The sequence below is a fragment of the Wolffia australiana genome, chromosome 13 (genome assembly GCF_029677425.1).
Source record: "Wolffia australiana isolate 7733 chromosome 13, ASM2967742v1".
Taxonomy (NCBI): Eukaryota; Viridiplantae; Streptophyta; class Magnoliopsida; order Alismatales; family Araceae; genus Wolffia; species Wolffia australiana.
The window spans coordinates 11801074-11811526 of record NC_135847.1 but is presented as its reverse complement, the minus strand read 5'-3'; the positions used below and the strand labels follow the sequence as shown (position 1 = coordinate 11811526).

At 48.8% G+C, this 10453-nt stretch overlaps 1 protein-coding gene and 1 pseudogene across 2 annotated transcripts; both read right to left on the bottom strand.

The window, feature by feature from the left end:
- Positions 1 to 273: 273 nt before the first annotated feature.
- Positions 274 to 1434, bottom strand: LOC144711502 (APO protein 3, mitochondrial-like; annotated as a pseudogene).
- Positions 1435 to 1443: 9 nt separating this feature from the next.
- LOC144711501 (protein MEI2-like 4) lies at positions 1444 to 9691 on the bottom strand. Of its 2 annotated transcripts, none has more exons than XM_078585520.1 (15): positions 9562 to 9691; positions 9318 to 9469; positions 8726 to 8810; positions 8310 to 8626; positions 7843 to 8222; positions 7598 to 7756; positions 7293 to 7409; positions 6800 to 6951; positions 6631 to 6719; positions 6053 to 6304; positions 5446 to 5986; positions 5298 to 5382; positions 5151 to 5219; positions 4899 to 5078; positions 1444 to 1725 (listed from the first exon to the last, which is right to left on the bottom strand). In XM_078585520.1, the coding sequence occupies exons 4-15, from the start codon at positions 8554 to 8556 to the stop codon at positions 1618 to 1620; spliced, it is 2379 nt and encodes a 792-aa protein (XP_078441646.1). In that variant the 5' UTR covers positions 8557 to 8626; positions 8726 to 8810; positions 9318 to 9469; positions 9562 to 9691; the 3' UTR covers positions 1444 to 1617. The 2 variants fall into 2 exon arrangements, with proteins under 2 accessions (XP_078441646.1, XP_078441647.1); XM_078585521.1 differs by having other exon boundaries at positions 8726 to 8807.
- Positions 9692 to 10453: the final 762 nt, after the last annotated feature.

The following is a 10453-nucleotide window of genomic DNA, read 5'->3' as shown; positions in this document are numbered from 1 at the left end:
TATATTTACCCAATGGATTAGAATTCAATTGAGAGATTTTTCAAGGAATAGCCTCTAAATGGGATTTCCAATTCTGGCTTTCCAGTGTTTGGAAGTAAATTGATCCTATTTTTGGCCAATGGGCTACAGTTCAATTGAGAGATTTTTCAAGGAATAACCTCTAAATGGGATTTTTTCCAATTCTGGCTTTCCTGTGTTTGGAAGTCACTATGGCAGATAAAAATGACCATTGGATTAATTTTTACCTACTCCATCTAAATTCAAGGACAAGTCTTAAATAAAAACAGCAAAAATTCTGTTATTTATGGATGAGTGAGGTCATAAACCCAAGCCAACAGACAAAACCATAATTCCAAAACAAAAATCCAGCCCACCATCATCAGGCAACAAGATCACACTCATCGACGGCGGGGATGACGACATCGAGACGCATCATTGACGCAAACTGCGGCGGCGGCGCGGCGCCGGCCTGCACGCAGGCCTCCACCACAGCAGGGGCCTTGCCATAATACCTCTTCAACTCATTCACCAGGGGGGGGCCGTGGGGGTCGCGCACGTGCCAAACAAACTTAGTCCCCAGGAGATGGTCCACGTCAGCCTCCTGCCACGCGTGCAGCCCGGCCCGGTTCTGGTGCCCCGCGGCCCGGCACAGCCTTACCTTGTGCCCCTTGGCGCCGACCTGGACCTCGTCGCAGAACCCGCAGGTGAGGACTGGGAACCGCGTCATCAGGGACGCGGCGCCGTCCCTAAGCGTCATCCAATACGCGAGGACCGTCTCGGCGAGGTCGGGGCCGGTTTCTAGAAGATTCTCTTCGTCATCGTCATCGTCGTCGGGGTCGGTTTGGAGGCCGGCCTGGAGGCAGAGCTCGAGGACGGCGGGGAGGCGGGGGGTGACGCGGCGGTCGCAGTGGGCGACGCGTGGCTGGAGGAGGCGGAAGCACGAGGGGAAGGCGGCGAGGAGGGAGGGGGCGGCGGGGGCCCAGTCGTGGGCGGCGCGTCTGGCGGCGCCGCCTTTACCGTCGCAGGATCTGATGAGGTGGCCGCCGGCGGGGGAGAGGTGGATCTGGCCGCAGGATCTGCGATGGACGGTGGGGATTAGAGGGAGGGAGAGAGAGAGAGGGGGAGGGGGTACTGACCGGCAGCGGTGGAGGGAGGAGGGGAGGGAGGGAGGCGGCGGCGGAGGCGGCGCCAGGCGGAGAAGACGGCGGCGGCGAGGAGGGGGTCGGGGGGAGGAGGAGAGAGAGGGTCGGACCGGGGGCGGTTCTTCTTCTCGGACCGGGCGCGGCGGACCAGCTCCTGGACCGGGGTCAGGTACGGCTTCCTCTCCCACCGCCTCCGCTCCCGGGGGACGTCCACGTACCCCCCCGCCGCGGCGGTCGAGCTCGCGGCCCGGCCCGGCGCCGCGCCGGATGCCTGTAGTCTCCTGAGAAGCATCTCTCTCTCTGCCGGGCTCAAAATATTTCTTTCGGTCTTCCGGGAAGAGAGAGACTGTATGTACACTTGCCGATCCCCCAAAATTTTAGAGAGAGAGGGGAAGAGAGAGAGCGAGCAAAACTGGGGAATGGAGAGAGAGAGAGAGAGAGAGAGAGGGCGTGGAGGGTGTTTTAATGGGGAGGACTAGCCTCCTGGGTCCTTGGGAGAGCCCTGAAGGGTGTTGTCGTCGGAGGCCGCCGGCCTGGGCCGGCCTGGGCGTGCCCGGATGTTGATGCCCATTGGGAAAGGCTCCTAGAGAGAGAGTATTAGAGAGAGAAAGAATGTTAGAGAAAGAGATGGAGAGAGGAAGGAAGAGAAAGAGTGTTGTAGAGAGAAAGTTGGAGAGAAAATGTTAGAGAGAGAACGCTAGGGAGAGAAATAATGTTATAGAGAGAAAAGTTGCAGAGAGAAAGCTAGAGAAAGTTGGAGAGAAAATGTTAGAGAGAGAAATAATGTTATAGAGAGAAAAAGTTGCAGAGAGAAAGCTAGAGAAAGATTGTTATAGAGAGAAAGTTGGAGAGAAAATGTAAGAGAGAACGTTAGGGAGAGAAAGTCAGAGACAGCAAGAAGATTAGAGAGAAAGGTAGAGAGAATGTTGGGGAAAGATAAAGAACGGATATTAGAGAGAGAAAGTTAGAGAAAGAAAGAAAGAGAGAATGTTAGAGACAGAAAGTATATTTGAGAAAGAAAGATAGGGAGAGAATGTTGGAGAAAGATATAGAAAGAATATTAGAGAGAGAAAGTTAAAGAAAGAAATCTAGGGAGAATGATAGAGACAGAGAATATTAGAGAAAGAAAGCTAGAGAGAGAAAGATAGAAAGAATAATAGAGAGAGAGAAAGTTAGACAAAGATTTTTAGAAAGAAAGAAAGCTAGAGAGAATGTTGAAGAAAAAATATTATAGAGTGAATGTTAGAGAGAGAACGCAAGGGAGAGAAAGTCAGAGACCGCAAGAAGATTAGAGAGAAAGGTAGAGAGAATGTTGGAGAAAGATAAAGAAAGGATATTAGAGAGAGAAAGTTAGAGAAAGAAAGATAGAGAGAATGTTAGAGACAGAATATTTGAGAAAGAAAGATGTAGAGAGAATGTTAGAGACAAAGAATATTTCAGAAAGAAAGATAGAGAGAAAGTTAGAGAGTTTTTTAGAGAGAAAGAAAGCTAGTTTCAACGAGAATGTTAAAGGGAAAGAATGTTAGAGAAAAAGTTGAAGAGAGAAATTTGGAGAGAGAAAGTAAGAGAAATCATGTTACAGAGAGAATGTTACAGAAAAAAATGTAGTAGAGAAAAGGTAAGCGGGAAAGTTAGAGAAAGAACGGTAGGGAGAGAAAGTTAGGGAAAGAATGTCAGAGAGAGAACGCTAGGGAGAGAAAGAGACAAAGAGTATTAGAGAAAGAAAGCTAGAGAGAGAATGTTGGAGAAAGATATAGAAAGAATAGTAGAGAGACAGTTAGAGAAAGAAAGCTAGAGAGAATGTTACACACACAAAGAATATTAGAGAAAGAAAGCTAGAGAGGGAAAGATATAGAAAGAATAATAGGGAGAGAAAGTGAGAGAAAGATTGTTAGCGAGAACGCTAGGCAGAGAAAGAGAAAGAAAGCTAGAGAGAATGTTGGAGACAGAATGTTAGAGAAAGAAAGCTAGACAGAGAATGTTGGAGAAAGATATAGAAAGAATATTAGAGAGAGAAAGTTAGAGAAGGAAGCTAGAGAGAATGTTGGAGAAAGAAAGCTAGAGAGCGAAAGATATATAAAGTAGGCTTCGGGGATTCGGACAGATCGTTCGAATGTTCGATCGGATCGGGCATTCGAACGATCGAATCCGAACACCGATCTGCCCCGTTCAAATCCGATCCGAACCCGATCTGAGCATCTGTTCGGATAGGATTGTTCTAACAAGGTGGCTGTTCGGATCAAATGTTCGAATAAGATCCGATTCGAACACGTTGTTCGAATCAGATCGAATCGAAGGTTCGAATCCGGCGGCGCCAGCGGCCGACAGCGGCGCCCAGCACCAGCCAGCGGCCGCCCTGCACCAGCCAGCGACCATCCAGCGGCCGCCAGCGCTGGCCAGCGGCCGCCCAGCACCAGCCAGCGACCATCCAGCCGCCGCCAACGCCGCGAAGCGCCGCCAGCGGCCGCCAGCGCCGGCAGCGGCCGCCAGCGCCGGCCAGCGCCCGTTAGCGCCGGCAAGCGGCCGCCAGCGCCGACCAGCAGCCGCCCAGCACCAGCCAGCAACCATCCAGCTGCCGCCAGCGGCCGCTAGTGCCGGCCAGCGGCCCCCAGCGCAAGCGCCGGCCAACGGCCGCCAGCACCGGCCAACGGCCGCCAGCGCCGGCAAGCGACCGCCAGTGCCAACCAGCAGCCGCCAGCGCCGGCCAGCAACGGCAAGCAGCCGCTAGCGCCGGCAAGCGGCCGCCAGCGCCGGCCAGCGACCGCCCAGCACCAGCCAGCGACCATCCAGCTGCCGCCAGCGCCGACCAGCGGCCGCCAGCACCGGCCAGCGCCTGCCAGCGCCGGCAAGCGCCCGCCTGCGCCAGCCAGCACCCGCCAGCAACCGCCAGCGGTGCCAGCGGCCGCCAGAGAGAGTCACTGGCGCCGCTGGCCATTTGTTCGAAATTGTTCGAACTTGTGCGAACAAGGTCAAACAAATGGCAATCGAACACGAACGAACAAAATTGTTCGTTGGAAACTTTCGATCGAACACGAACAAAGGGTCTGTACAATCGAAAGATTCGAACAAATCGTTCGAATCGGCTTTTGTTCGTTCGAATCTGTTGATCAAGATTCGAACGATCCGATCCAATCCGATCCCCAATGCCTAATATAAAGGATACTAGAGAGAGAAAGTTAGAGAAAGATTCTTAGAGAGATAAAGTTAGAGAGAGAAAGTTAGAAATAAGGATAGAGAAAAAATATTTTAGCAAAAGAAAGTTAGATAGAGAATGCTAGAGGGAGAAAGTAAAGGTTAGGGGGAAAGGATGAAAGGTTGGAGGTTGTGGGGTGGAAACTAGAGAGGAAATGTTAGAGAGAGAAAGTAAGGGTTAGGGGGAAAGGTTGGAGGGTTATGTGGGGTGGAACCTAGAGAGGAAATGTTAGAGAGAGAAATTAAGGGTTAGGGGGAAAGGTTGGAGGGTTATGTGGGGTGGAACCTAGAGAGGAAATGTTAGACAGAGAAAGTAAGGGTTAGGGGGAAAAGGTTGGGGGTTATGTGGGGTGGAACCTAGAGAGAAAATGTTAGAGAGAGAAAGGGTTAGGGAGAAAAGGTTTGGGGGGTTATGTGGGGTGGAAACTAGAGAGGAAATGTTAGAGAGAGAAAGGGTTAGGGAGAAAAGGTTTGGGGGGTTATGTGGGGTGGAAACTAGAGAGGAAATGTTAGAGAGAGAAAGGGTTAGGGAGAAAAGGTTTGGGGGGTTATGTGGGGTGGAACCTGGTCGCCAGCATGTGGGCCGTCAGTGTGGAAGAGAATTGGGCGACAGCGCTTGTCCTCATTCATCAGGCTGGAGTTCTGGAAATGCGCTACGAGGGCCTGTTTCCCTTGTATCCTCGCATAGGCTAATGAAGCCACCTTCTCACTGTTGAACTTCTCCCACTTTTTACCATTAAAAGTCTGCCAAACCCCACTTGTCAACAACATCAAGAGAGAGAAAGAAAGAGAGAGAGATGATTAGATGGAGCAGACCTGAAAGAAAGGGATGATTTGCAGAGGATCCACCATGTTGATGAAGGCATACCCCACGTTGCACTTGTTCTGGATAGAGAGAGAAACATATCACCATCTGAGGAAGAGAGAGAGAGAGAGAGAGAGAGAAGACTGAGATTGACTTGCCTTGAAGTCAATGGGCAGGTAGATGAAGTCGTAGGTCCCCCGGTGGCGCTCATCGATGGAAGCCAGCAGCATCTTCGAAGTGTACCTGCCCAGAACAAGCAGAGCCATGAGAAGAAGAACTGGGCAGAAGAAATCGGCGATTACTCACTTGTTGGGAATGTTCTTGATCATCAATGTCGTCCTGGAGTCCTGCCCCGAGGAGATCTTTTCGAGGTCTAGCTCATACTGCCTCTTGTTCTCCAGTTGGCCCATCGGCGCTGCCGCCGCGTCGCCCCGCCGGGGCCTCCCTCTTTCGACGGCAACATCCAGCGCCGCAGCCACCGCCACCGAAGAGCTCCTGCCATAGAGCAAATGGGGAGGGAAGACGACGGCAGCCTGGGACGGCGGATCGCTGCCGAGCGAGCCAGGCCGGAAACCGGCCTGTTGCATCCAGTCCCACGGGGAAGGGTTGACCGCCGGGGCTGACCCCACGTGAGGTTGCTGGTGGAGGGGGAGAATCGGGCTCAGCACGTGTGGCGGCGGTACGTTGACCCTGGAAAAGCCGCCAAATTGCGGACTGGCATGGATAGGGTTGACCCCGGACGGCGAGTTTGACCACACGTGGCGGTAGGGGCTGGAGCTCCCTCCCCACACATACTGAGGAGGCGGCCCGTGGAGGGGGCAGCTCCCGTTGCCCGTTGACCCAAAGCCTGTATATATCATTAAAGATGAAGTCAAATGTTGGAGAAAACTAGGTTGACATTAGAGGGACCCACCGCCTTCGTTGGTTGACCCCAGTGAACCCAATCTGCGGGGCGGCACGGGGTGGCGGTCAATGCCGGAGCCACCGTCGTGGAAGTCAGAGAGAGAGTGGGGGTGAATGGGCAGCTGCGGCTGGAATCCTGAGTTGTGGCTGACTGTTGAAGGAGGAACTCTAATCGGTGCGGACATCATAAGCGGATGGACGCCCGAGATTAATTCCTGGAAAGGTCCACTTTCAAATCCACGAGAGGCATGCTGTGCTGACCCTGGAGACATGCATTAACCGTTAGTTATGACTAGACGTAGTCGTTCTGATCTTTTTGTCCGAATTTGTGCGAATTGTTCGTTCTGTTCGGTTTTTCCGAACAGATCAAAAACAAATTCGAACAGAACATCGCACAGACCCGTGTGCGGTTCTTTTGTTCGCTTTGTGCGACTTTTGTTCGTTTAAAAGAAAAAGAACAGAACAAAGAACAAGGCCCTGTGCGGTTGCGAATTTTTTGTTTGTTTCAAACGAACAGAACAGACCAACCATGTCTAGTCATGAGAAGGTATGTTAGAGGGTATCTTATTCCGGGAAGAGTATGTGTACCGAGGGTTGACTCGTTGAGGGGGCTGCTCCCGATTTGAACGCATGAATTGGAATCTTCCGAGTCAATATCTGATGGGAGCTGCTGCGAGCTGCAGAGAAAAAGTCAACAGGGATCAGGCTGAGTAAGGAATTCAAGAGGAAAACATTGCGAAAAGAAAGTGGTGGGAACCTGCGCCTCGTGCCACCGGGCCTGCTAGGCTCGAGCTTAATCCGCTTTCCGGCGATGTCGCTTCTGTTAAGGCCACGGAGGGCGGCCTCCGCGGCTCTCACGTCATAGAATTCAATAAACTTATGGTGGTGTTTGTGCGGGGTCTCCCGTATCTGCAGTGGCGAACAAGAGTTGCTGTAAGGGAAATTGTGAGTGCAGTAGGTTCAGCACTCAGTCAACGTCATCAATTCTGTTGATGTTGACAAATTTTAGGAAGGTAGATGATGATGATGCGGTTAATGGTAGACGTTGATAATGACGCTACAATCAACGTCAGCAGTCAACATAGTTAACTTACAGTTACGAAATCGTCAACTCTGTCAATGTCTACATCATTGTCAATATCAACGTCGTTGTCAATGTCAACCAAATCGACGGTGATAACAACAGAAAATATTAACAGTAAACAGTGACGATGACACTGATATTAACAGTAAACAGCCAAAAATCAGACCTCTTTGATTTCTCCATAAGCGCCAAAAATCTTGCGGATTTCGTCATTAGAAACAGAGGAGTCAAGGTTGAATGCCACGAGGGTTCCCTGGTTAACGTCTTTATCTGAAGGATTATCCTGTAAAATGAAGAGAGCTAAGTAATCAATGCATTCACAAGAACATGGATAGATGGGGAATCCTCAAATTAACTATACATGCGAATTCCAAAATACTGCCCAGTACTCAATCGTGGAACTTGGTCCAACGTAAAATTCGGAATATTCTGGAAGAAATAAGAGAATGGATGAAAAAGAAGACATCCAACCTTTGGAATTGAAAAGTGTATATCAAGCTTTCTACGTCTCAGTGGTTTGTTCTGAAGTGCCCTCATTGCGTTACGCGCCGATCTTATATCATAATATGATATCATAACAAAACCGCGATGCTTGCAAGCAGCATAAATGTTGCGAATGTCGCCAAATTGCTGAAAAAAAAATTGAAAAATGGAAAAAAGAAACATGAGAAATTCTCCTCGTTGAAACTAGCTGATAAAATTGTCGCATTAATTACCTCAAAAAGGGTCCGGAGCTCTGCATCTTCGACATTGCTGTTTATATTCCTCACAAACAGAGTCCTAGAAGGATGTTCTCCACATGGATGCTCCCCAGCAAATGGAACACCAAGAACGCCCTGCTGACAATTATCAAAGCAATTCAAACCATCATCATCATTGTCAAGCTCAATCCCTCCCACACTGCAGAAAAAATCATCTTCTGTGTCATCGACAAAGCTGGATGGGTAAGTATAATCCAGGTCATCAATGACTCCTGACAGTAATTCATCGTCACCAGGCAATAGATCACCAATCGTTTGAGCCTCGATTTCCTCAGACAATTCGAAAGGTTCGTCCTCCCTTTTGTTCGAATCTGCAGTATCAGGAGACAGCCTCACTGCAGAGACAAAGTTACACGTGGGATTAGCTAATAATATACTTTTATTATCTCCCAAGAAGTTTAGAATGGCATAGAAATCCTTACGTTTTCTGCTAAATATTTCCGAAAAAGAGGAAGAATATAGGCCATTTTCCGGCTGGAAATTGTTCCTCCGTTCATCCACGAGAAAGGAACCCGAGTGAAAATGTAAATTTTGGGGAGGAACTGGATTTTGTCCGAGAGTTTTCCACAGGTTGACTGGCACCCTGCCCACATGTTCTGCCCCATTCGATTGGTGGACTTGATTAATTTGCTTCTGATCTCTGATCACGTAAGATTTCATGGATTCCATTAAGCCAGAAGCTTGAAATCCTTCGTTAAGCAAGAATCATACGCTTCTGTAGGGCTGACAAATGTCGAAGCTGAAATTTGTTTTCAGAATCCAAGACAAAAAAGACTTAGCCAATAGAAAATCTTCTTCATCTTATATTTACTAATATTTCGTCAGAAATGGGCTTTACCTCTTCGGAAAAACAGACTTCATTTGAAAGAAACGAGTGGGTAGAGGAAATATGCCCGTGAGCCATGATTCCAAAATGCTTTCTGCTATCAAAATGGAGACATGAGTGTCAGGCCTATTATCTTCAAAAAAAAAAGAAAAATTATCAGGCCCCTGAGACAAGCAAAAGGAATTTTCATTGCAGGATGGGTAAACCGATTCAATCAATAGACCGTGGTCGGATGAATAATCCTGATGTCGGGGAAGCAAGAACGCGTCAGAAATTGGGCCATTCGGAAAAAGATAAAACGGATAACCCCAAGAGTACGAAAATTTGATCCAAATCCTTCGACAGATCTAGAAAAAAAAAAGTAAAATTCAAAAAATTGACCAGGGAGGAGCTAATTCACCGAAATCTCCACTTAAAACTCGCAGAGAAAGAACAATTCTACGCGACCACAAAACGTATCAAACGTGAACTTCAAATCCGGAGGGAAGGCACGGGAAAAACTAAATTTCCCCAAATCGCCGACAATAAACCGGGGGATCAACGCAGGAGGACAATTTCAGAGGCAGTTCCAACGCGAAGGCGGGAAAATACAAAGATCACTCACCGGATCACGCGGCAGCCGACAAATTCACAGCGCCTCGGAAATTATCAAACACATTGTACGGGAAAGATCAGGCGCAGGAAATTGACAGAGTAGAAGAGGATAATGTACTCAGATTCCCCGAAGCGGTTCCCCAATCCTACATTGGAATCCACCTGCACCAATCCCAAGCAAAATACTCTCAGAAACACAACTCCGAAACATCAATCCGCGATTCTTCAAACTCTCCGCAAGATCAAAATCTTACACAATCAAGATCCACGCCACCGGAGAGAAGATTCTTCGCGCTGATCTCTCCCCCCTTTTCTTCTGCTGAAACCAGCACAAGTACAAGAGAGAAAGAGAAAGAGAGACGCCAGTGAGCGGTTATTAAATAGGTGAAAGGTGGGTTGGCGAAGAGAGGTTAAAGAAAAAGGGTAAAACCGTCAATAAACACGCCGAATCGTACCGTCCCGTAAACGCCGTTAAGGAGAGAGGAGAGAGAACGAGAGTAAATCCCCAGGGCTCCAGCATGACGTCACCCGTTTGTCTTCATCTAATAGGGGTATTTTCGTCTTTGAAAGGCGACACGTGGCAGACTTGCCGTTGGGAATAACTCTGATTAGTCCTGAGGATAAGGTAGTCTTGGACCGATCTTGCCCGTCCATCGTACATCGGACGGTTCAGATGACGCGAAAGAGCTTATCTCGCACGCAATCATCATGCCGGACCCGTGGTCTCCGGTAAAATACTCCGCAGGACAGTCCTTGTTTTATTATCTACCGCGAAGGGACTAAAATAAATAAAATATTACATTTAAATAATAATTTGTCTCGTCACTCCGTTCTCTTTGGCGTTGGCATGGGTCCCACCCACGTTCCCTGAGCGTGGGAGCCCTGAATCTTTTTATTTTATTAATATAGACTAAGTTTTGTCCTCAAATATAATTATTATTCTCCTGAAAACAGGGTAGGATAATTATCCATTCGGATTCCCCCCAAGATTCTGGGGATCGTGCGATGCCAAGTGGCGTGATGTGGGCCCAATTTAGTGATGGTTGTTCAAGTCGGCCAACGATATGGGACTTAGTGGGCCTAGCATTATTAAGATGAAAATGGCAATTAAGCTCCGTCATGTGTTTCATCCATTACCGTTACCCG

Bases quoted from the DNA above. Each gene is read 5' to 3' on its own strand.
- LOC144711501 (XM_078585520.1), bottom strand. From the start codon at position 8,556: ATGGAATCCATGAAATCTTACGTGATCAGAGATCAGAAGCAAATTAAT. The intron at 6,720-6,799 runs GTTCCCACCACT...TTTTCTCTGCAG, and splicing joins CCCGGTGGCACGAGGCGCAG to CTCGCAGCAGCTCCCATCAG. The intron at 1,726-4,898 runs GTTCCACCCCAC...CTCTCTCTCTAG, and splicing joins GCCCACATGCTGGCGACCAG to GAGCCTTTCCCAATGGGCAT.